The sequence below is a fragment of the Coturnix japonica genome, chromosome 3, assembly GCF_001577835.2.
Source record: "Coturnix japonica isolate 7356 chromosome 3, Coturnix japonica 2.1, whole genome shotgun sequence".
Taxonomy (NCBI): Eukaryota; Metazoa; Chordata; class Aves; order Galliformes; family Phasianidae; genus Coturnix; species Coturnix japonica.
Window position 1 is genome coordinate 11,289,725 of NC_029518.1, and position 27,258 is coordinate 11,316,982.

The 27,258-nt window shown below is 41.4% G+C and overlaps 1 protein-coding gene across 4 annotated transcripts in view; it reads right to left on the bottom strand.

Moving 5' to 3' along the window:
* Positions 1-14,289: 14,289 nt before the first annotated feature.
* The window catches only part of BTBD3 (BTB domain containing 3), a 38,679-nt gene continuing 25,710 nt past the window's right edge, over positions 14,290-27,258 (bottom strand). For 2 of the 4 annotated variants that reach the window (XM_015857125.2, XM_015857127.2), the window contains exons 2-5: positions 23,545-23,806; positions 22,971-23,061; positions 22,366-22,484; positions 14,290-18,470 (exon numbers count right to left, since the gene is read on the bottom strand). In XM_015857125.2, coding sequence (XP_015712611.1) covers positions 17,438-18,470; positions 22,366-22,484; positions 22,971-23,061; positions 23,545-23,687 — 1,386 coding nt within the window. In that variant the 5' untranslated portion in view covers positions 23,688-23,806 and the 3' untranslated portion in view covers positions 14,290-17,437. Of the gene's footprint in view, positions 18,471-22,365; positions 22,531-22,970; positions 23,062-23,544; positions 26,027-27,258 lie in introns of those variants that run through there. The other 2 variants (XM_015857124.2, XM_032443526.1) reach the window with 2 other exon arrangements.

Genomic DNA, 27,258 nt, shown 5'->3' on the forward strand with positions numbered 1-27,258 from the left:
CCAGTTCCCTCAGCCTTCCAACTCCTTTCTTTCATGAGTGCTGAAGGGCTTGAAATTCACAGTGTAACAGGATAATCATTGTTATCCAGCTAATCTAAGGGTATTTACAGGAACACTTTGACCAGTTTCCGCCGCAACAAAACCAAACCTAGATGAGGAGAACAACAACAAGAAGCACACCTTCCCCAGGGTTACAGGTTCCACCAAGAATGAGGTAGAGGCTGGTTCTTCCCCATGTATTTGAAGGATGCTCTGTCACCTTTATATATTTGGCATAAGCTCAACTGCAAACCCCAGGAGCCAAACTGTGGGATGCAAGGCAGAAGTTGGGGGATGCAGTGTGCTCAGAGAGGCAGGAACGCAACATCCTTAAAGATCGTATGAAGAACAAACAAACTACAACACGTTGAACTTGAATTCTGAAGGACAGCTGTTCTACTGGATACTTCTCCCTTCCAAATCAACAACAACAACCCCTTTCACTCACTGAAGCATGATACCTCTGAGTTTATTCGCATACAACATGCACGAGATGGCACTGACACAGATAGTTCTCTCTGGGAGCAAATTCTGCAGGTTATGCCATCCAAAGAATCAGTCTTCAGCGACACAGAAATAGAACACCTCTAAAATCAAGCCTGCCTGCTTGCAAGGATGGTTAAGAAGAACAAAAAATAGAAACGAGGACAGTCTTGCACCTTCAATTAAAGTTTATCAAAATAAAAATCAGACAACCAAAGCTTCTAAGATATGGGCCTTCTTATTTACAGTTATGGTGCTTTCCTAGGAACATTACTGAGAGAAAAAGGGGCATCGTTGTATAAAAGATCATTTTGTCAGTTCATTTAAACAGTTACTGAAGGTTTAAGCCACAAGAAGCAGACGTGTTCTGGTTTGAAATGTCAAACACGAAGCTCTTCGATATTCTGAGTTTAGGAACTGAGTCAAAAAAGTTTCAAAATTGAAGGATATTTTGGCTGATCTTTCAAGTTTTTCTTCAAGTAAGCCTAAGTGAATTAAATCCAATATTTCATGACTGATTAGAGTATAAGTTTGACCATTAGTTATGTCTCACAGTCTGCTACCTACCAGCTGGAACATTTATGAGACCTTTTATAACTTTGTTATAGCTACCTTGTGGGACAGTTTAATCATATAAAATCTTATAATACAGATGCACAAATAAAACAATACCAGCTGCTGGCTTGTGTCCTTGTCATGTTGCTTTACTCTTTACTGTTCCCCAAGCTACGCTGCATGTCCCCACTGCAAGGGGACTGCCTTAGGAATGATGCTATCCACAGGGGCAGGCTGACTTATTGCCTGACATCTAAGACACACAGTGTCTGAAGGAGCAGTAGAAACATAGGACTTCATGGGGCAATGTGTCACGGGAGATATACGTGCAAAGAGATTGATAATAAAGAGAGTGAGCAGTTGAATAAGTTAATACTGAGCAGACAAAATCCACCTACCCAACTGTGTGAATTCAGTCTCTTCCTCATGGAAGGACCCTGCAAAGCTCTAGCACAGAGTTCCCCTCTCTAGCAAAGGAGCAGAACGAGTCTAAGTTAAGCGCTTGGGTATTCAGGATAAAATGGCTTAATGCCATCTTTGTCACTACAGGTACAGCAAAACATTGGAAGACAAAGCATTGAAAACAGGTAAGGTGACACAGCTCATCAACAGGCAGCGCTTCTGGCTACGCAACACACTCACAACTGCAGCCCATTTGGATGGCACAATCTATTATTATAACGTTTTCTTGCTGGACTGTACTTCATTTCTTTCTTTGTCTTTCCTCCTACTTCTCTGCCAGAGGGTGGTACAGAAAAGACGCAACAGCAGCAATGGGAAGGAGAGCACAGATATATCAAATTATACCACCGCCTTTGTGGCTAAGCTGAGCAGCATCTCTTCAGAATTAACATAATCTTTGAAAGGTTCCCATGTGTTTGATGCTGACTGTGTAAGTGTGCACTAATCAGCTTCATACTACGATCAGGATATTAGAATATAACTCTGCTAAGTAAATGAATGAGAAAATCAGCAAATACTCAGTGATGAGAATAAAACACAGCTTTGTGGGAAAGAATCGGATTTCCATATGCATATGGCATAGCCTGGGGAGGGAAGGAGCCCTCACAGCGGGACCACTGAGGGCACTGTGCTGATGGGATATCTTCTTCATATGCAAGCTGTCTATCTTCCATTTCTCTCCAACAACACAACCACCACCAAACATTACCTATGCTGCAAAATGGCTTCTGCCTAGATAAAGTTCCATTCCTGTGACTGATAAGAGAATTTCCTGCTTGTGAGTCCCTGGAATGAATTCTACAGGTAGGTACCTCCTGGAGCAGCAAGGTGCCACACAACAGCAGATCAATGTGCCTCAGTATTGGTATGACTAAGTCTCACCCATCAGCCTTCTCCACGCCAAAGGACTTTTCTGCCACTAGATCTCTGGATTCTTTCAGGAAACCCCATGGCACAGCCTACAGCACCACAGATGTGCAGCCACATGATTGGGCACATGCATGCAGGGTGCTTGCTGGGCTCCATAAGCAACAGCAACTACATGTAGCCTCCTTAGACATGCATACCTCACATGACAAGAGTCTACAACAATAATTTAAGCATCACCTTTCTTCCTGCTCTCTACTCATTCCCTTTCTTTGGTACATTCTGGATGACTGTGCATAGGAAACAGCAAGTGTGGAGGTACCTAACAAGATATTCAGCAAGATTTAATTGCAATGGAGATGGCAAGCCAAAACACTCCCAAACTTCTGTTTCTCAGCATTCAGATTTAAACATCATTTTATTTATAGCTAGAAAGATTACCTGCAGCAGTATTGTTCGGAAAATAAAGCTTACAGAAACTTCAGCTTCCATTTCAGCTGCTCTGTGTTGAATATTCCCCTTGGAAATCTAGACAGCAAATACACTGTCTTTATATAACACATTCAACAGATAGCAAAATGAGGTATATGGTTACTGACCTTCTTGTTTCTATTTTTCTTTTCACCCCCCACCTTCACATTTGAAAACACAATTGTGAAGCGTGAAATATGTACACCCTCACTGAGATCCATTCTTTTTAAGACCTGACAGAGCACTCCAGGTAAGTGAACTGTGCAAGGGGGTAGGTCACATTTTTAAACAAAGAAAAACACAAGGGAAAAAAAAAAAACAACCATCCAGCCCTACAGTGGATTAATGTGATTTTGATTTCATAGCTGACAATCAATTCTCATCATTGTTTCAAGCATGAAAGATTTTGCAACAGCGGCATAAAACTTCAGTGCTACAAACATTTGATGTTCTGTCAAGCAGCTCCTCTTTCTGTCATAAACACCACAGCCACAAATCACTACCTTGAGGTCCTGGGTGATGATTACGAAGATTATTCAAAAAGCTGAGCATTAAAAAGTTATTAACAGTACCTTTGTACTTCAGCAATGCACAACAAAAACACTCAATGCTTTGAGCGTGTGCTCTCCTAACTCCAATGGCAGCTCTTGGGACACGTGTCTGAGATTTTAGCCTCATGATCACAGGTGATTTATATCATCCAAATGGGTCTCAGCTGCAAGACAGGGTTAACAGAACTTCTCTGAGCAATTAATCTACCCAAGGGTACACCAGGAGGGCAGGTTAAAGAACACTTGAGGTGTCTACCTCAGAGTCTTGTAAGTGAATACTAAAAAGTGTTACTAAGATCTTAACATTGGATGGTGATGCTTCAGCTCCACTGCAAACATTTTAAAGGAAGCTGCCCTTTTTGAATTCACTCTAATATAATCTAGGAAGAGTAAATCATTTCAATGAAGGGATGGGAAAGAATCACCTCTCTCTCCCCCATTCTCACTCTCATAAATGAGAATCATAATAAGTCAATGCAATGGGCTTAACCATCTGATTACATGTATGAAACACTCATCTGCAAATCTTGTGCAGACAAATAGGTATCTAGAGCCCCCAAACCTGGGTTCACACAAGAGGTAGGACTGGATAGTACCTCAAATATAAATGCCTTCAAGATTTAAGGTGATTTCTCCAAAGGCTAAACAAAGATGGAAGTTCAAATCAAACAAACTTTCCCTATCTTACACCTTCAGAAGTCAGTGAGACTACACATGCACCTTTCACATGATTCCCTTTTTGTGAGCTGGTGCTCTCCCTTCTCCCGTGTTTAATTAACAAATACCCAAATGAACTCCTCAGGATAAAGCTACAACCTAAAAATTATTCACAGAAAAGAGATGTTGAATAATATCTGACACACAAAAACCCATTTGTAGATAATTCCCAATCAGCAATATCATCAACTAAATTAGACATGGTTAATTATTCACTCATCTTTCACTACACAACTCCCCTCTGCCCTCAGCCTCAACAAACTCCTAAAAGGATCAGAATGCTGATCACAGCCCAAGCCTCTCAGCTTTACATCTCCTGTTCAGTTTCCTCCCTCTGGTCCTTTAGTAAGCAAACCCTTCTGGTTCAGCAATTTGGCAAACCGGTATATTTTTTTCCTTGCAATTATATAACTGCTGCAAGGCATTCAGTCATCAGGAATGCTATCCAGGAGATTCACAGCTGTAGAAATACATAAACAGCCATCATTCCCTACCATAGGAATTTTATTGGCTATGCAGTCTGTAGATCTGTACACTTTGATTTATTGGAGCGAGAAGCAGCGAGAAAACACTGTCAGGCTTTGAGAGCAGCTGAGATATTAGACTGCTCCATTCACGTACATCACGCTCATGAAAAGCACGGGAATCTGGTAGGCTATAAATCAAAAGATTCTGGAGGTGTGGGGTGGGAGGGGGAATCACGAGTGTAAACTTAGCTTGTGATTAGTGTTAAGTCCTGAGAAACATTAAACAAATTCTGGCTGCTTCAGGACTTACACCTTCCTTTTCCCACTGCTCCTTTGTTTATAACTTTCCTGCAGAAGCAAACCCACACCCCTCCCCCCAACCCCTGTTCCTGGCTTGTAGCCACGTGGACCAGCAGTACCCACTGCATTGCTAAGCTCTTTTTGCTACACGTCTTCCTTTGAAATCACTTATTGAGGTCTTAGACCTGATATATTTTTAATGCTGCTGGGAAGGCCTTATGCACAGAGAGCTGTACTCTCGCTAATGAGGCCTTCCACCCTCCTCTGCAGTGCTTCCCTTCCTCTCACTGCTCCTGCAGTCTCACTTTTGGAGGGAACTCTTCCAATAAAGAAGCAAAGGGCTCTCTTTTCCTACCTTATTTGTACAGTTCCTGGTGTAGGTGATCTTCCTCTGCACTGATTCACTGCACTCAGCCTGAGAAGAGCCAGCTCCCAGTTTTGCTCACACTCATCACACAAGCACAGTGCCCCTGAAACCCCCTGCCATCCCCTCCCCACTGCCAGGTGCAAAGGCTTTCCCTGCAGCTTACCAGCACCCAGCAGTGAATCCAGCTGGTCCTCCTGCAGCAATACTTAATGCTGATGTCAACCAGAGGAACCGTGCAAGTTAGTGTTTGCAGGCAGGATTCTCTGCTACACCAGCTGCTTACCGCAAACTTTCACAGCAAGGCAGGCTTTAAGGGGAAAAACAAACAAATATCTGTGTCAGCAAAACATCTTTTTACCTCATTTCCTTCTGACGTGATTTAGAGGTTCCTCCAGCAGATGCTAAGAACTTTTAATCCTCACGCTTTTCAACTACAACAACACAAAAGCACCATCATCCCAGACATAACTTAGCTCTCCAGACAAGAGCACAGAGATCTGTACCTCCCTGCCGCAGTTTGGACTGTTTAAGGGACATCCCAGGGCTCACTGCGGTGTTGATGAGGGCAGAGAGAGGCAGCTGAGCGCAGTCCTTAGCCGACCACTTTGCAGCTCGTTCTGCAAGGCAGCTCATTTTCACGTGCTAAATAGATGTATTTGCTCTTCTGTTCTCATGTCTGGTTCCTAACGCTCTCGGCCTATCTTAAGCACACAAGCACCAGCTTCTGCCCTTGGATACCAGTCCAGCTCTCCTTAACTTCACCAGCCCTCAGGTGGCCTATCCGAGGAAAGAATTTAGGATTGTATTTACACTACCTGCTAGTCGTTAAAACAGCCACCAGCTGTTCATGGGCAAAGATACACATTCCAGGTCGTTACATAAACTGACTTTAGAGTGTATTTGCAAAAGCCATTAACTTGGTTGCAGCCCTCACCTCAACTCAGAGGAGGAAAAGGAACAGCGCCCAACTCCGCTCTCCTGCAGAGGAGCTGGTACCGAGCAGAAGAAACACCGCACATCTCACCGCTTGGTCCCCTGTGGGAACTTGACCTAAATTCTGTGGCACGCCGGGAAAACCAATTTGAGATCTTGCAGCTGATTCAGCAAAGGGGAAAAGGCGAGCTGCCTTCATGAGACTCGCACCGCGCTTCTTAATCAGGGCCATTCCCAGGGCTGTCTCAGATGTACTGGATGTGCCTCTTTTCTCTGTCTTTAAAAAGCCGGTTAACGCTTCTCCCAGGTGATAACGAGATGAAAAAATGCTCAAAGATTCAACATAGCCCATGAAAAACTTCGTAAGTTTTATTTGGGATAAACCGGCAGCAACTTTGAAATTCCAAAGGCAACTCAGTTCCCTGTTTAGTCATGTTTTGAAACATTAAAATCTACGCTGCTACTACCGTTTGGTTTGCAAATCCCCAGCTGTGGAGCAGCAGTCATTAGGAGAAGGGGGAGAAGCTGGAGTTTTTGTAGGAAACGATCAGGAGCAAATTAATTCATGTTGGTTATGAATTTTGCATCAGTAGATTTCAGTACAAATCCAATTGCAGTAAACTGTTTATTTCCCCCCTCTGGCTATTGTTTAGAGCTATCTTCAGATGCATATTGACCTCCCTGGATTGCTTTACAGGCTGTTTGCATTCATTGCAGCTGATACCCCACGGCTGGTATCTCCAGGCAGAAAGCCGATGCTGTGCAGAGCTCTTGTAAACCAGCTTAGCAGAGCCGTGCTGATTGATAGCTGAGGGTCTCATTTGTAACTGAAAAGTGGAAAAATTGCTATCGGAAGAACAGTTCTGGGGTGAAGGTGGAGTCTGTTGTAAGCTCCATTACAGATTCAGACACCAGCTTTGAAATTTCCCCACGCACAGAAATGGTCAATAAGTGGTACCTGCTTCCATCACCCAGCCATCACAAACCATTGCCTGCTCAACTATGCCAGCAAGTTGACCACAGAGCAATGTTGTACACGAAATCAGCAGAACATCACAAGCAGAAATTAAAAGAAATGAAATCCAGATCATTTACCGAATCCACTTCCAGTGCAGCTCCAGAAACATTTTATGAGCACAGCCAAGGGAGCGGCAAGTTGTACCAGGGGAGATCATAGAATCATTAAGACTGGAAAACACCACTAAGATCATCACTTCCAGTCACCAACACACCCCCACCATACCCTCTAATCATGTCCCTCTGTGCCACAGCTCCATCTTTCTTGAGCACCTCCCTGAGCAGCCTGGGTAGGTGAGCCAAAAGAACATCCCTAAAACTGTGGAGAATGGCTGGAAAATAAGCCACTTGCAATGGCTTTTCCCTGGGCCGGTTGTCACTGACATCATACTCACCCATGGCCATCAGAAAGCAATTAAGGAAAGCCTTTAGCCCAGCAGTAATGATCTTAAAATAAAAATAGCTCACTGGAAGTCCTCCTCATGATTTCCACTCTTCAGGGCTGCATGTGGGTTATTAATAACCTATATATATATATATATACATATAGATATATATGTCTATATAGATATATATATATTTTCCCCCAGAACTTCTTTGTGCCATTTCCAATATCCTCTGTACTTCTGGTCACTGCCTTGCTGAAGAACTCTTCTTGCCAGAGCTTTCAATGGTGTGCAGACACACAAGTAGTTAATGATGCCAACTTATATTTGATGCTTTTCCTCAAGATTAAATGGGCTACTGGCAGAGGCAGACAACTCACTAACTTCAAAGCTTCCTGACTTGGCTAAAAAGAAACAAATTGCTTCCCCAGTGAATCCTCTCAGGAGAGCAATGTGGGATAAACCTATAATATTTGCATTAATTCATCTTTAAACCTAAACCTGAATAGATTCCGTTTCTTCAATATACTCTCACATTACTTAAACGGACTTATTTTAACACAGTAACATGTTTACTTTGGGGATATTTTGCATTTCTATTTACCTTTTGGCTGGTAGTTCATTTATGAGGGAAGAGGTGATGGAACTGGAGCAGTAGAGGCTTACACAGGTTTTAGAAAGGATTTACATCTGAGGCCACTTTCATCCCGATTTTCAGTAGCACTACTTTTTCTCACTTTAGTGACATTTAAGAGAACCTCTCAGTGTCAGAGAGCACTCACGGTCTGGACTGACTGAGTAAAGTGGGGCTTCACTGCTCTTTGCCTGATACCTGCTGCCTACAGGGCAGTTTTGATCAGCAGATATCAAAGCATTGCAGAGATGCTCAGCTTCCTCCCATTTTTCTGGTGGGAGAAATAAGTGACATGGAGTGAAGGGAACAGCAGAGGAAGAAGAGCTGGTTTTTCTTCTCTGCTCACAACAGATGATATAGATCACAAAGTGCTCACTCCCTCTCTCTTCTCCAGTTGTATCAAAGTACTTAGAGGCAACTATTTTAGGGTACTCCTGGGTAACCAACTCTTGTTTCAGGATTTCCAGTTGCCTGTTCTCTCTGCTGCTGGAGGACATCTGCACCAATGCAGTGATAAGTAGGAACTATGCACCATCCCACATCCAGTCTACATACGTTAGTGTGATCTGACAATGAAAGTGGACTTTAACAAAATGCCCTTAATGGCAGGATCTGCAGAATGACTTAATTCTGGATGCAAGAGCGTATGCATATGCCAATATCTAAGACCGATACAAATTAAAAAATACATATTTTCTGAGCCTCAGCCACCAATTACCCTTCAGGGCCAAGATCTTCCTGGCTCTAGACACTCTCTCATAGGATTGCCATCGTGAGATAACAGGGCTGTTGTGCTGCTTTCACTGCTGACCTAACCCACAGCAGCAATACTCAGAGTCACACAGTGCCAGCGATGACATCCTATTGCCTGAACAGCTGCATCTCTCCCAGCCTTTGTTTTTTCTTTCAATTAGCTGCTAGAAATCAGCAAGCACAGAGAAACCAGACTCACAGCCCATTATTTTGGAACAGTATCTGTGCAAAGATTCTCTTAATGTAGAAACGAGGTTCTGCACTTTCTAATGAAATTCACAGCTGAACATCATGAAGTGTTGGAGGGGGGAAAAATCCTCGGTCAGTAGGTAAACACCTTTGAGTCCTTTACTGAATTTACTTTCCGGCTACTCCAGTTTCCAGCATGAACAAATGTTTCCTATATTAACAGGGGAAGAGTGATCTGTGAGAAACAGGACATCAATTTAACTGGGCCATTTGGGGTTAGCACAAAATGACAGACCAGCAGGTAGCAGTTGAAAGCTTCCCCTTCAGCAATCAAAGCTCTGCAATTTTTAGTCTTTTCCTCCAATCACATCGTGTATTGATGAGAAACCAGTTCCGATAATGAGCTTTGAAAGACCCCATTCTGGCCTCTGTGCGTAATTTGTCTCTAACAGAAGGTGCCTTAATGGCAGCTAAGCAAAAGCACCTCACCTACACAGTCACTTCAGCAGCAAAACAAATGGCAGAAAACAAAGGTAGGTATCTTTTCCCTTAACTTGGCTAATTTGTTTTCATTTGACTTGTCCTGAATTTCTTTTTCGGTGAATATCTCCCCTTACCTGTCTGTCCCAGCTCACTGAAATCAGGGATGGGGGATACTTACTAATCCATCAGCCCTACTGTGATCTAATGTGCTACATCCTTTCTGTGTTGCATAGTTCTAAATTTCAATCTGTGAAGATGCTTCCCTATGTGAAGTCGCCATACACCTCTGTTGGGGTATTCTGCCTGTAAATGGGAATAAAAATGGCTGTCATGAGCTGGAAGGAACACCAAATTTTAAGTATCACATGCTGCACTTCAGGAATTTTTAAAGCTCATAATAGCAGCTCCAAAATACCATGAAAAGCTGACCCAGTATGAACTCACTCTGTCAGTTTATATTTCCTCCAAACAGAAGCAGCCTTCATTCCATTCCTGGGATCACCCATCCCCCACAGCTGGTAGAAAGGTGCCACAAACTACAGAACTCACAATGGCCATCCTGCATACCCACAAAATCCTAAGGAAAGGCAGCACGTTGAGCCCACTCCCAATTCATACCAAATTGGTATGAGTAGTTGGTAACAGAGCTTCTTGCTTCCACTGTCCTTGGAAACAATGCAGATGTAGGGAAAGCTTCACCTCCCAAATGTGTCTGGGAACTCCTGCTCTCTGTCAGCCCTTTGTTATCTCATTACGAGCAACGAAGACTAGATTGAGTGTAGTGTAGGAGAGCGATACAAAATGTACAAGTTATATTTCATACGCTTGACATTCAAGCACGATCAGACAGCATGCTCATACCCCAGCACTGAGGAGGAAAAACAGCTTATGTGGCATGCATCTATCATAAGGAAACTACTCTACAAAGCACAGAGAAAGAAAGGTAAACCACTTGTATAGCCTCGAGTCTAAGGCAGCAAAACAAACCCTTCCTTTATAATGCCTAGGAAGGCCTCAAGCATTAACAACTTTTTGGAATCATTTAAATAGTTGCTATGAGTCTGTACACCCAATCTTCTGTCTGTTCATTGGACTCCTGTGATCCCTGAATAGTTCTCCCACAGCGTTTACTATTTATCATCTGTGTGTGATGAAGGATTTTATTTCTGATTAGATACTTTTCCTTCATACTCCAGATCTCTGACCTTCATTTCTGTCCCCTCTGCATCACTTCTCCCTAAGCACTAATAGGGTCTGATGTGAGAAGAGAACGTGTCACACAGTACTTCAAAATATGCAAGCAAAGGCCAATATCCTTACATCTGCAAATGCCGTTATATTGTACTCTCCCAATTCTTTGTCATTTCTGCAGAATTTTGTATTTCAAAGCTAAATAGTTCTTGGTTTCTTTATTCACTTTTATTCTGTCATGCTACAGAACCAAACTAAATGCATCAAATCCCAGCCCTGTGTGAATTTATTGTATTGCATGATATCTTCCTAAGAAAAAGACATCAGAAAGCAGATTATTTCCATGCATGCTACTAGCGTAGCTGTGAGTCCTGTCTCACACCACCTCCCCTGAGCCCCCTGAGGCTGCTGGCTTTGTAAAAGATGGAGGAATAAATTAGTCTATAATCCTTACACCCTTAATAAGAAAAAGAAAAAAAAAAAGGAGGATCAGTGTTTCTTCTCCCTTATAAGAGCAACCAATAAGTAAAAAGTGAGACTAGGGAACACTGAAATACATGCAGTTCTATATCAACCTATGTGAAACAGCCCTGCGCCCAGGACTTTCTGCTGCTGCAGTCTCCCATGGCAGTTTATGCCTTCCAATTCTGCACGGCTGCTGAACTGTTGGACATGACATTCAGCACATGGGTGCTGTCAATATGAGTCAACGCCAGGTGTTTCCTTCAGTAGAACTGAAACCCTTCCCCTATACTTACCCACAGCATCATCTCCCAGGAAATCCCTTGATTGTTGTTAGACTGAAAACAGCCAGGTCTACTCCTGAAACACTGCTGCTCCCCAAGCACCACTTAACTTGACCACGTGCAAAGCTTAAGAATGAAATCTAGACAATTGCATCTGCCAGCATGTGTTCAAATGTAAGCTCCATTGGACAGGGATGGAAGATGCCTGAAGCACAGCAATGTTATCTTCGTCCATAGAAAACAAGCAGAAAGTTAATTTTAAAATGCTACAATTAGGGCTTAATATAAACGCATTTCAGATGCTCTCCACAAATTCATTTGAGTTCAAGAAGCTCTTTCAAAATAAGTGCCCACAACGAAAATAGCTGGTTTTGTTCTTCCTTCCTTCTGAAGAGACAATGAGCCATTTACACACACCTTCTCATCTTAACAATACTCCAGCCATATTATGTATGTTACGTGCTACAGATTTCAAATGCAAATTGTAAGAAGTCTATGTAAAGCCTCATATGGATTTACTGCTCTTCCTATGGATTCACGGCTGAAGACAAAGCATTTCCTCAGTAGCAGGTAGGCTTTGGCAAGCATGTATAAAATCTCCCAATGAGTAGGATTTTTTTGGTAAAATTTAATAGAAAGATTTCCACCTCTATTTCAGATAATCAGATTACAGAGTAATTTCAGAATTATTTTCCCTTTCTTGTAGAGTTGTGTCACGTTTTCAGAGTAATCACTCAAATTGAATACTGTGAGTGAAAATCCTGGCTTTATCAGGGTCACCGGGGTGATTCCAACCTATTTCAATTGGGCCAGAGTCTCACTTTGTGAGGAAGTCTTAGGGAGAAAATAAATTCAGACCTCTGGAAATGAAGCAGCATGTCCAAAATCCTTCTTGTAGTTTTATTTTCAACACAGTCGTGCTGCCATGTTTGAAAAAGCAGCTCTCCTTTCATTGCCTTCAGGAAATCAGCAGGTATTCCTCCTCCCACTGATTGCCTGCAAGCATGGTAGAATAGGTTGGCTTAAAAGTCGCTGCTTTTCAGTGCCTAGATACCAGACAGGCTGAAGTCCTCATATCATTCCTGTGCCAGGAACTGGCTCCAGAACTTTGGCTCCTCCTGAGTGCTGAGTCTGAGGGGTCCAACAAGGCCCTCCTGTATTACAGCAGTCCCAGCTGGCCTCCCTAAGGAGGTATGGGCTTGCCGAGGATGGTAGTACAAGACTTCTTGCCCTCTGAAGAGCAAGAAATCCTGGGTTCCTAGAACAGATTGCTAAGCACTTGCAAGCAGTCTGTTTTAGGTAGGCCTTCCCTTCATGAGAAGCTGTGGCTATCAGCTCCTCAGCAGCTTCCAACTAAATGGCAGCAGAAAGCCTCAGAAGGATTTCAGCTGTGACAAACATTGACTTTTGCCTTGTGACTCCTTTTCCTCCCAAATCCAGGAACACCCCAGCAGCCTTTCCAGCCCTTGTTAAACTCTCTTCTTTCTCATGCAAATACAAACTAGTTTCTCTGTATCAGTGAACACAGCACAAGAGACCAACACAGCCCTACCACACACTGATTTCCAAAGAGAGTGTCCTGGCACTTCTTTTACATTTCAGCCAGAAATAAAGAACATCCCTTTGGATGAGATAGGTGCTGCTTACAGCCTCAGTTTCTCTGATACACAGGTAAGAACTAAGCAGACAAGATAAACAAAGAATGACCTATATCCTCTCACAACATAACTAACCCAACTGCTGCTGTAGATTTGGCCCTGCACCAAACCACACTGCTGTCTACCCTAAAATTAAGAGCTGGTATCTAGTACAGGACAGAATTAACGGTTCCAGTTTGAGGTCTCTTCCAAATTAATGGGAAGCACTGGATACCAAAGGGAATCTGGATCACGTATTCAGCAGTATAGTACAAGGTACAGCAGCAAGAATTTTAGAAATGACTTACCAAACGTTATAATGTTGATGCCTGTAAACGTGCTTTAATCAGAATGTTGGACAAAGTCTGAAGTACAAGTTTTCCTCGTTTAAAGTTTCCTGCCTCTACCTTGCACTGTGGAGTACTTCTCATAAAGAAGAGCTAACAATATATGAGAGGTCCTGGCACGCGGACATCAAGTGAGCTTCAGCTTCACTGATAATAAAAGGATTTAAAGTGAAGACTCAAAACTCCTGGGAAAAAAAAAAAAAAAGTATATATACATATTAAGAAAATAGTCAGAATTCTGAATAATATTAGATAATTAAGTTTTCAGCAGATAACAGCCTCTTCACACTAATCATGTCCTTTATCCAGACAGATCAGAGACTGAAAACCAAGGCCTTTCCTGTGCCAAGTGTCTTTCATAATCTCGAGACCCTCCCCCTTCATCTATGCATACTTAATAATATTAATAGAGCATTAAAATATTAATGCTAGTAGACAAGGTCTTTCATAAAGCACATAAACGAATTAATTCACTGCAGCTCATTAGCTTAATCGTCAGCCCTTTTACAATGTAAGTGATTAACATTTTCATTGTTCTTCCTTGTTTTTCCTCAGACTTTTATTTCTTTGGGGATCGAAAGATCTCTGAATACATAAGCTCAAGAAATATCTGTGCACAACTGTACGGTAGGAATCATTAAAAGATAGCTAAGCAAAGGCTTTCACAGCTCATGCTTCAAAGGTACTGCAGAAAGCAACCATTTAAGAACCATTTTTATTCGTAGGTTTAATGCGATTATACACATTCATGAGTCCAACAAGATCTGCACTGTGACATTGAAGATACAGTACAATAACATTCAACATGAGGTACTTCATATTTATATATCTGTCCTTTATAAATAATGCCGTAAGCCTGCCAAAGTCAAACACTGCTCCAGCACAAACGGGTGCTGTTACCTGAAGTTAGCTGCATTTAATTACATTAAAAAAAAAAAAAACAAAACAAAACAAATAACAAATAAAACAGTTCAGTGCAACAAGCATGTAGAAATTAAAGTGTTTGTTTAAATACTACTTTAGATATGCAGAAAGTATATTATTTATACTCTCTATCACAGATTCCCTTAACCAGGAAAATCAAACATACAAGTAGCAAAGGTGGCCAGGTACAGTTTAAGACAATCTACCAAAAGTTATCTCTATTGACATTACATTCCAGGTTGATACAGCTGATGCTTGCAGAACATCCATGTGTTCAAGTTTAGATACTACTGCTAAACTGACCAAATCCACACATGGATACCTAAGTAAATGCCAGGGCATCCCAAGGGGACTATAACTAGCCACCTCCTCAATACGGCAGCACCTGTCAGCATCAAGCAGGGCTCACAATCAAGTTCAAAAGCTGTTTCGGAGTGCTTATGTTTATCGATCCATATTAGAAAACAACTTTGCATGCAGCAGCTCCTAAAACCTGGAAAGGACTCAGAGGAATTAAGCTAGAGGTAGCTTCCATCCAGCTTCGTCAAAACGATTGAATCAAACCAGTAAATAAAAATAATTAAATAGCTAATTTTATACAGCTATGCAGAATTCTGATCTCCTACCATCTACTCCAGCCAACGTAGCAGACAGCTTACCATTATTTGCAGACAAGCAAAAAAAAAAAAGCCAACAAAATTAAAACTGAGAACCAGAGTTTAGTTATAGCAGTGCAGTACTGATTTGTCCCAACAGCTGAAGCACCTCATCTTTTCGTCCTAAACTTGGAACGCAGCTTGCTACTGCAAGCAGCTTGTCAATCTGATATTTGCTCTGAACTATTACATTTGTGTCACCCACTTGCTGTAAGAAAATCTAGCAGGCTGATCAGCGCCTTGCTTTGCTTCCAAATGTATTTAAATCAATGGAATTGCTGCTCAGAACATTCTTTCCAGGTAGATGACCATTACCTCATGACAATCTTAGATTCCTTTCTGCAGTCTCTTAAGCAACTCTTTCTCCAGTCTTGTTTATTTTAGGCTGCATATCTAAATATATTTAACTGGCGGCTGTTTTAAAATCTCTTTCTGTGAGTCTTCCATGGACTATTCTGTTGAAATTTCAGTGACAGTCTGGATTATGTACGTCTGGTAGAAGAAAAAAAACACCATAATTTGAGGGTATTTACATTTCAGAAGGAATGTTGTTTACACACACAAACACGCATGTATGTATATAAAACACTAAACAGTAAGATGGGTGAAAGGCATAGATCTTGTAGGGTAGTTTTTCACTTGGCTCTCCTTTATTAACTAGTGGAAAGAGCCGAGCCTTGGCCAGAACATCTACAGTTCAGTATTTCTCATCTCAGTTGATAGTTTGGACACTGCAAAGACATGTTGGCACTTAATAATGGCCAGAGGCCGGGGTTCCAACTGTCAAGAAACACTTAGAGAGTAATAGTGTCAAACTGATAAGAAATCTTATGGGAAAAAGATTTCCACTAGAAAACTGACAAGTCAGTTTAGGGTTGTGCTACATTAACGTGTTGATATATTAATCTTCAGACTGCCTTCATAATTATTTGGTCCTCTCATTTTGTTAAAACACACACACACACACACACACACACACACACACACACAAAAGAACCCACTGTGGAGATTAAATGAGTTGTACTACAATAGGTCCCTCTGAGATACAAGTGTCACAATGCAAAGGTGAATGATTTCCTTGTATTTAAATAGTACCTGCATCTGTTATTTATGCTTATTTCTTTCCCAGATAGAGCTGTGAACCCTAATACCTTTCCAGAGATGACAGACATATGACAGGAAGCTTGAGAGAGGACTCAGATAAAGCAAAGATTCTGCACAAGCAGCTGTAAGAGATGCTCCTTACTTTTACCTAATGATATACACTAACTATAATATGACCACGGTTGGGAATCTTGTCTCTTTCTAAATTCTCATAGTATAAAAAAGTTTAAGTCGGGACCAATGCGTTCATTTGTTTCTTTACAACATGCTTCTAAAATGTTTAGGAAGAAAATAAGAAAAATATAAACTGTCCTAACATCAAAAGCTAGATGTTAACTCCCGTTTATTTAGCAAGTATTCAAAGAAAAGTATTTTAAATAGCAAATCAACTTCAGTGTAGCAAAATTAGGTCAAAAGAGTGCAGGCTTCAACTTGTGTATACAATTTGAACATGTGCAAGTACTTCCTTGCCTTCCAGGTGGGATTCCTGGAATATGAACCCTAAGGGTCACGTGTCAAGCCCAAACCCATACTCACTGTAAATGTGTCCATGCATTGTGGTCAGCATGCTGTGTAGCTTCCTCAAACAGCTGGCCACAGAAGAATCTCTCAGCATGATGGTATAAACCTGTACTTTTTCAGTTTAGAACTGAAGCACTTCTTTTAGCCTCCATGGTCAAAATCAGCTCAGCTGATTGGAACCTCTTCAGTTTGAAGAGTACACAGAAGAGAGCTATAAAACAAGGCTCCTACCCATCTCCCCAAATAGTTACAAGCAAAGAGCAAGAAACAGAGAAAGGGAAAAGTGATCAAAGATAACAGCATTTAGTGAAAGGAGTTTTAGAACCCATGAGATATGAGGGCATCCTCAGGTGATTCAGGTGCATCAAAGCAAGGGTCAGCATCGCCAGCAAACAGATATCTCTCTCACTAAGCATTCAAAACTTGCTTATTCGTAAGAGCTTCCAGTTTAAAGTTAAATATTACACTTAAACTTCATCACCAATGATTCTACAAGTATAGCAAGCCAGTAATTTGCCTGTAGCATTTGTGACAAATAACCTGTACTGATCACGTATCTGCAGATAAAAAGCTAAGCGTCAGTAGGTCTGACCTAGACAGGTTTTTCATAGGAAAAAATGCTTCGTCTCCACACATTCAAGCATAAAATATGAGTTCAGGAATTTGCCCTCCCTGTACCCCAGTGCCATTTGTACTGTCCGAAGAACACTGAAACTGAACAGTCACTTTCCCACACTGAACTTCTGTCATTCCTTCCTGTCCAAAATAGCTGAGTTCATTACCATCCAAAATCACGCTGGCTGTGTAGAAGGTGTCAGGCTCAATCTGTACTGGATATTCAAACCACACGGGGAAAGTGTTACTAGAACCATCAGAGAAATATTTGCTCAAGTTCTGGCCTAGGATAACTCCTTGTCGTTTGAGTTCAATCTTGGCACTGTACTCTGCTGATCCACAGCTGGAGCCGTATAGCCCAAAGCCAGCTATAAACACCCTCTTATCAACAGCAAACTGGATGCTGTCACACCGGCCCCTGTAACGCCACTGGTTGCTGCGGTAAGCACAGGATTGGAAACGATGGCACCGCTGAGGAACAAGGCCTTTCCGGGGCTTGCTTACAAACTGTAACTCTGGCTTTTTGGCTGCTGTATACCAAAGGAAGATATCATTGGTTTCATTGAGAGTCAGAATCCCAGACTGAGCAGCGCCATTTGCAAAGTCATCGAGTGCCATGGTAGGGATGCGTATCAAGTACAGTGCCTTGCCGAGGACTTTGCGTTTATTTTCTATGGTGGCAGTTAGCTCCTGTCGCTGACACTCCACTTCGGCCCAATTCAGAGCTGCTTCAAAAACAACAATTTCTTTGGCATTCAGAGTCTCCCTTCGGAGAATGCTTTCAAGCGTCTGAAAATCAATGTCACAGAAGCCCTCAGACTTCAAAGCCAGCTCGGCTTGGGCATCAATCACTTCCCAACAGCGCTGGGTCAAGTCAGGTTCCTCAAATAAGCAGCTTTGGGAAAGCAGCACGCAGGCGTTCTTTGCACTTAGACTTGTTTCTAGGAAGTTGACGCAGGCACGGGCAAGATGAGGGACGATGTACTTCTTGGCAGCATAAAGAGTGGCCAGGACAGTGTCTGCAGCCAAATCAATTTCATCACAATATATGTATCTGAAATGAAACAAGCATACTTAATGCAAAGGGATCATTTGTCAACATCTCAAAATTACAAAGAAGGAATATTTAAGCAGTTCTCCAAGAAAACTAAGTAATGCTTTTGGGGAACACTGATTTCCATAAGGAAAACACATGCTAAAATCACCACTCATGTAAGACCAGGGAAGAGAATACACTTAAATCTGAGGTGAAAAAACTTCTCATTTGGGGCACAGACTATGCAGATATGGTAAAGTGTGCAAAGAATGTAATTTCTTCAGCTGTTCTCCTCCCGTACACGTGTTGGTTAATGACAGAGTATCGTCCTCAGAAGGTAGCTCCTAAAGTGCTAACTCACTTGGCTAACAGAACAGTCTGGAACACGTGTTACAAATGGTACTTGGATTTAATGTCCCAAGATAGTAAACGATGAAGATTTATTGAGATACATACCAATAGAGGAATGAAAACTAGCTTACTCCTAATAGCTAGCTAGTCTCTCAGAACAGAAATGCTATTAAAGTGTAACAGGTGCTACTCATCTTCTTAATTACTGCTATTCCTTTTTTTTTTTTTTTTTTGGTTAGTTTCTAAACAAGGTAATGAAACATAAGAAAAACAAAAGGCACAGAAAATTAATTTTCGGGTTTATTAACGACTACAACATCGGAGCTGCAATAATATGGTGTTTTCTTTCAGTGTCAGCACATAAGGAGGAAAAAAAAAAAAAAAAAGCCTTTTACTACCACAGTAGTGTAGTGGAAGAGAAGAAGGTGAAATTATATTTGTGACTAAACTGCTAGGATTCATCACTTGAGAAATGAAGCATCGTACAGTTTGTTCGTTTTAATATCTCATGCTTGAGGGCCCCATTTGCAGCTGGTGAATGCCATGTGCTAAAACCATGCCAAATGCAATTTTACTCTTCACGGGGATAAGCAAGTCTTGATGGTTATGCTCGATAAAAGCACCTTCTTCTAGTTAAGCTGAAGTTCTGTGCAACCCTGGAGTAATTAAAATGTTCTAGTTAGCAGGTTTCCCAACACAACGTATTTTTGGCAGAACGGAATGTGCTTAGAAAGGGGAATTAGTACCTACATTGAGATGATTGAAGCAGTAAATATCTTTATCAGCATGTTTTTTGCTTTTTTTTTGCAGCTGTAGGGTGCTATCCTCCAAGTCATATCAAAAAATTGTTCTCTGAGCAGATGCAGCCCAAGCAATATAATGAAATGGAAGAGCTTATGGAGAAAAAGAATACTCCTGCAAATTTTAAAAAACAATAACAACCCAAACCTTTATTACTTGGGCTATTTGTAACAACAAAGACTTAGGCCTTAGGTATTTTACAGTCCAAAACATTTTGAACGTGTTGATATATCTGGTTTTATAATTCTTCTCATTGCTCTCCAACTCTTTTCTCCCTTACATTACTTCTCTTTGCCTGCTAGTACCAAAGAGAATGATAGCATCTGTTTTATACTGAAATAGGACAAAGTTGCTAGTTTAATATTCATGAAAGTGAAGAAACTAATATCAGTGATTTACAACAGACAGCACAGATCGGCTGTCAGCAATATTCCACACTTCTCAATGTGCCAATGCACCTCAATGCAATTACTCATACTCCAGTTTCACTCTATTCTTATAAAGGGGATTTTGCTAGAGCACAGTTTGATGGTTTAATAACAAACTCATCCTGGCTTAACAAGAGACCATAGTTCTAACTTGAACAGTCAATAATAAGATATAATGCACTGAAGACACCAACTCAATGTGTCAGCAGGATTATGAATTTTAACAACCTTCTGACTCTATTTATAAACCAAGAGAAAACTGCCAAATTGATTTCACTGAGAGAACAATTCATATATGTGTATCAGTCAACGTGCTATTTCCTATGTTATACCTTGCAACACCTTATCAGTTCTTCACTCTAAGTATGCATACCATATCTTAAATGACAAAAAATAGTTATGCTAGAAGAATTAACTGTCCAGGAAAGAAAATAACAATGTATTTTCTTACAAAGATTATTGCAGGTCCCTCCTGACTATGGTAATCACGATGTGAGAGATAAGACTGCTTTGGGATGGGTAAAAAGTCTTCTCCTTTAGGATCCGCATCATGAGCTTTATGCAATCCACAATTCACAAGACTTGCAGGCAGCACTCATGGGGAAGATTTCCTGGGGGGAGAGGAGTGACAGCCTGTATCTCCCCCCAGGCTCTGCCCAGTGCAGCACATGCTCGGGATCATGCGATGAGGGGAATGCTGCACTGCTGAGCAACATCCTTTCCCATCTCTGCACAGTCACAGCTGCAGGCAGCTCCAGCGTTTGCAGACACTGGAACACTCTGAGGGCTCAGGAACACTGCAGCAGCAGAAATGAGCACTGGGAAGGTTATCTCAACATCCGCAATGAACACAAAGTTTGTGTCACCTTCTGCTTTTGTTAAATAAAAGCCCAGAAGGTAAAGAATTCCAGGGTTCTGGTCATGTTCTCAAAGATACTTCCCTAAATTGCCATGGGCTAAATAATTTGTCAAGACTTATCTATCAGCATTGATACTCTCTTCCCTAGGTTTGCACTCTGAAAATATTCCTTCATGACAGAGATAAATTCAAAAAGCACTCAGTTTTTACTTGTCATGTCACATTCAGCCACAGTGATATAGGATTCGCTGTTCAGAAAAGGGGAGGGGTATCCAAGTATCTTATATTTGTGCCTTGTAAAAGTCTACACGAAAGCAAAGCGCAAGTCGGAGCCCTGCATAAAACACCTGCAAAACCAGAGAGGCCCAATGCAGGGATCTGCAGCACAGCACTGGCATAACGTCCTGTCTTTACTTTACATTCCGGATCTATAGAACAGCTGCGTAACTTCAGCTTTTTTGTTGCAGTTATTGATACTCGCACAATGCTGATGTTCACAATAACCTACAAAAACCTCTATGCAAACTCTACGTGTCGGTGGCACTGTAGAAGAACAGTCAGAGTTGCATATAAAGGAAAAATAAAAGAAACCACTCTGTAATCACAAGCTAGTCAAAAGAATCTATGGAAGATAATAAGCAGCTAGTGATTACATCATTAGGTGCAATAAAACCTGCAGCATATTAAAAGGATTACTATCAGGTATTAACGCATGCTCTTCATCAGAGTGCAATGGCAGTTACTAAAGCTGAAGGGCAAAAAAAAAGTGACCTCAAAGGAATAGCAGTTCTATGATAGGGAATTTCTCTTTAAAAACCAGAGTTTACAGATACGTTCAAGGACAACTCAGCAGGGAAACTGACTTGTTATGTTCACTTAGAACCAACAGCATTTCTTATGCTGTTTGCAAGAAGAAATCAAAGACATGGATAAATAATCACATAAACTGACCACCCCCCTGACTCCCCCCCAGTCAAGAGTAAAACCCATTCTACTCTTATAAACAGCCTTTCTAGATGCACCAGTAAGATAGATGAGAAGTTTAATTATCAATTATTATATTATTTATTATTTTTAACTTTCTGTTATGCTTGCAAAGTGCAGCAGAGGTTTTTTTTTTCTTCTTTTTTTTTTTTTAATACAGCTGACAATTGTTTTCAGTAACTGCATTCCTTTGTGTACCACGTGTGGCAACAAACCAAATCAATAGGCATTACGGTATACAATGCACCCAAAGATCTGCTGTCAAAGTCATTCTTCACAACTGCCTACATCAGCCTAATATATGCATGCCCAGAAGAAGAAGGGGAGACCAAAACGAGGTAAAAGTTTGAAATACTTGAAGCACAAAAAGAATATTTCAAGCAATTGTTTTCTTTCTGTTCATATGCAAGTCAAATATTCTGGTACTGTCATAGTTAAAGTATGAGTACATCATGAAGAAAAATACATCCAGCAAACAAACGATGCTTACTTCAGCATTGCAAGAAAAGCAGCAGGCTCAACATCTGGTATACGGATTTCATCTTTGTCCTCAGCAAGTTCTCCATAGAACATCGCATGGAATACAGAGCTCCCAACAGCCAGGACATACTGTTGAGAAAGGGAAATCTTATTTCATGCTTGAAGCTGAAAAGAGCTGCCAACAAAAACAATGTGGGAGAGCCACTCTGAACATACTGGGCTTCACTGACAGGCACTAGATGCACTTCAGTAAGAAATGAAGTCAAAGTTAAGAACAGAATTACACATTTTCCGCTTCATTTTACTCTCTTGGGCGTATATGCATTAGCTACTGGAAACTGCTCATATCCACTACACAAGTTAACTATTTCTAGAAAGTCTCCAGAGTAATATTAATCTACAGCACAAGCAGCATTCCTAACTTTGCAGCAACTGCTTTGATACAAGCATAGGAGAAACAAAGCAAGGGACAGCACTGCACGTAGCCTTTTACTGCATAGAATTATGCCTGCTCCAGCAGAGCCCAGTCCTGCATGCTGCGTCCTGGTGTAACTGTGGGAGCTCTCCTGCCTTCCCTCCCCCCAGTAATAAACAGACAATGCAGCTGTTGCTTACTTTATGTCCTGGCAGCCGCTGGGTCCCACCTGGTGGCCCGACCACAAAATGAACATCTGCCATCAAGTCATTGTTGAACATCACTGCATTTCTACAAACAGAGGCAACGTGTTAATTTATAGCACCCAGCGCATCTGTGCAAACCAAAGAAATCAGATTTCTGAACACCTTAAAATTACATACCAGCAGAATGAAAAGCAGGTTACAATTTGTTTTAAGCTACATTATACGTCATGTATGGGGGAAAAACAAAGTCTGGAGGGGCAGAGGGGTAAAAAAAAAATAATTATAAAAACTTTTCAAAACTGGCAATCAGTCAAATCTCCACTAACATCTACAAGCAACATTGTTGCTCGCAGCCAGCAACATTCCTATTTACATTGTTTATTACTCAGACAGCTGCAATGTATGGAAAACAGATATGAAAATATTTTCCACTACCAGAATACTTTTTACTGCAGAGAGAACTGTTTTACTCAGCAAATAAATGAAAAGCTAAAAGTACACACTATGAGCATCTCGCTACTTTTCACCACTCCAATCACAGAACAAAAATTAACTTTCCTGAACTTACCTCTCTCTGATGGTCGGATAAAGTCCTTGCCAGTTTGGTGCTGGAATAGTGTTGTTGTTATTGAGATTTTGCTGGTGGTACTGCTGGACAGCAGTTGTATTAGTGTTGGCTGGTTTCTTTCGGGGAAAAATATCAGCAGCCATCTTCTTCTTCTTTTTGGTCTTCAAGGTAATGATTTCATAGCAAACTGGAGGCAATTTGCTGCTGCTGCTGTTGCTATTTCCCTTCTTAGAGCTCTTCTTGGACCTGTTCTTGACCGTCTCTGGAAGCATCAAGAAAAAGGTGAGACATTTCATGTTCTTTCCTTTCTCATCTACCATGAGTATACTTGTCTGTATAGCTAGATAACCTGGCTAGCTAAGAACATTAAAAAATGCACATGTGAGCTGTTAAACACAGGGCAGCAGAGCAGAGTTTCTTTTCCTGCAAGACAAGGTGACCTTTCCAGCATTCCGAGTATGAAACCAGGCTTTAAGTTTGATCCAGTACTTGAATTGTTAAATACATCCCCATCATTCCTGCCAGTTTTAGTTCTTCCCAGATTTCCTGACTGCGAGCCACCCGAAAGCAGCACACCCAGCACAGAGGCACACGCGCGGCTGTAGCAGCAGCTCCCGAGCGAGGCAAGCAAGACGTGCTGTAGCACTGCTCGCCTGCCCAGCGAGCTCAACTTGTGCGATGAGCGGATCCGAAGCGACCTGATATTCCAGCCCTGCAGATGGAGTCAGCCAGCATCCAGAGCCAATAGCTGAAGTCACTGATAACGATTGGGCTCAGCCGCACAGTGACACCTATTGTAACGTACGCGGCTCCAACATTAAAGCGACAGCAGTTGTGCTCCTCATTTAGTACACAGTGCTAAGTAATAAAGGAAGCTGCATGCACAGTTACATAAGTGCCTGACTGGCTAGAAGCGCGTGTGTTTTAGCTCTCCCTGATGCTGCCTGCGTTTCACAGGGGAAGGAATAAAATGTGGAAATCAGGTAGAGAGACATCTTTGAGCCTAAGTATATCGGTGGGAGCTGTTTCCACATGCAATTCATATTAGAACGGCTTCATACACATCTAGTATGCTCACAGATCCCTACTGTGGCAGTTGTTCAGAAAGAGCACGCTATAAATATCGGAATCAAATGAAAGCAAATCAGCCAGCAGCAGCAAAGACAGCGACACAGTTAAACAATCCCCTTCCAAGCAGTTTCTACTCCAGTTTAACATGAATAGAGATGAGGTCACAGCTTTAGCTTTAACTCCTTATGTTTCTAAGTAATGTAATAGCTTTTGACAGGAGTCCCAAATGACTAAGTAGCGTTCATTAGACCAGCTTACACATGACATGGCTGCACCACATCAGAAGGGAACTTCTACGTGTGCAATCAGATTAAAGCAAATCAAAATGAATACACTTAATCAACATCTCCAAGCGTTCAATGCAGTTCAGACCAATTTACGAATCGCAGGCAGAAAGCATTTCTCAAGAGGCAAACACATCCTGATTTTGTTAACAAATACTCTCTGAAACAAACAGGATATAAGATATGGCAATGAAGTCACTTAAATGAAGAAAAAAACCAAAACCCTAATTTTCAGTCATTAGTTTACTTAGAATTCGATTTAGATCAGATTTCCTTAGTAGAAGGTCAAGCGCATTTAAAAAAAAACAGGCAAGCATAACAAAAGCATTAGGTGTCAGCATTTCCCACCTTAAAACACCAGATGGGTTGATGATAATTCAAACATCATTTCACAATTGTTTTCAAATTCAAAAGAAAAAATCCTCATTGCAAACACAGCCATTTATTAATTTTGCTGGACAAGAACACACACTGAAATAAATAACTGACAGAAGGCTGGTGGAGGAACAGTTGCCCTTGCTGAAATACCTGTGAGGGTCTGTCTGCCATGGGCTGAAACTGAAGCACGGAGATGCTACTCAGACTATTCAAAAACACTGCAATTGCTTGTGCTACAGCTATAGCTCTGTAATACGACCTCGCAGTCATAAAGCCTAAGTGTAGATACCGCACAGATTATTAGGTCTCCTTGAGATAACTCCACGTTAAGCGCTCATTAAAAACACTGGCAGTGGTCATCACAAGATTTGGCTGCAGTGGTTTGATATTATTTCCAGACACAAATCTATCTCCTCTGTCTGCTAATTTAAAAGAAAATGGTGGGTTACACCTGGTGTGACTGAAAAGTAGAGACATGTTCCTAAATAGATGGAGAGGCAGGTCATGCGGTTGCCAAAGAACTATTTCCTAGCAAGCTTTTCTTTCCTTTTTTGCTCTCTCTTTCTCACTTGTTCTTCTTTTTGATCTGCACCAGGTTTGGGACAGAAACTAACCACATTTGTAATGTAGAATTGTGATGGTAAAAGAAGGGCTAAAGGAAAAGAAACTCATCCCCCAGATGGGATGTTTAGAATTGCTCACAGCAGAGAATTTATAATGGAAATACAAAGTATTCGTGGATTTGTGCACGTTTTGTTTCCCCCTCCTCCCCCCTCCTTGATAAACTTCCAGCCCTCCCAGTTCCAATAACAACCTGTTTGCCATTCCACAGGGAAGAACTGTCCAGATACAGAACAGCCACACATCAGAATATCTGGTTTTCATCATTGCAACTGGCAGGAGAAAGACAGCAGAATTAGGAGATTCATATGGGAGATTTGATTTTCATTCCATCAATCCATTCTACCTAATCCCATAGAATAAAAGAAGCAAGGTCCCCATAAACAATTTAGCCAATGGAAGCCCAAAGATTACACCCATAGTAGATAAGGTTACCAGGATGCCACAGAAGAGAAATGGAAGGACAGAGTCACTGGTTAACTCATTCTAGGAAAAACCATCAGCAAAAGTAAAGCAGCAGGAACCAACCACACCTTTGACATCCACAAAACACAACATAAAACATGCTGTGCTCTGTTGGGGAAGGAGGAGAGGGAAAGCTGTGGCTGAAGTATGTTCTGACAAATCCAAAAGCCAGCCAGACCTCTAGTAGCCAAAGATAAAACGTCACACACGCTGATACAAAGCCTAACAGCCATCTTTGTCACTTCCTAAACCACCCATCAAAACCTGGTCTGACGCAACTGGAAAAAAGTATTGATGATTCCACAACAGACCCATGAAGCTCCTATGAAAAAATTACGACTCTTTCAACAGACTTCATATCACCTTCCACTGAACTTTATTAGCTCCAAAACAAAGCAACACGTATCAGTTATTAGTCTCAAGTAAAGCCCTGTTGAAAGATGAGTCAAAACCTCCAGTTCAAAGCAGCCTGTTTCTGGTGAGAGAAGCAAGGAAACTGATCCTCTCCCAAAGATCTATCTCTCAATTATTAATTTTACAGTTTAAATCCAAATGCACATAATATATCTACATTCCCAGCTCTAATTATCCTTTAAGACCATAATATGCTGTGAAACCATTGGGAAGGTTGTCACAGGAATCACATTGCAGGCAGTGCTTGCTGCAATAACGTGTCTATGTCTGCCTTTCTAAAGGTAACTTACAATTGAGAAATCACTGAATTTTTCCAGGGCTGACAAGAACACACTTCCTCATATTACATCAGTCTTTCCTTCTGCAATAGCAAGTATACCTCAAGTTTTCCATTTTCTGTCTTCTAATAGGTTGTGCTTTTCCTCTGCCTCACATTTAGAGCTCTGCTCTTCACGTAGAAACATGAAATGGTCAATTGCAA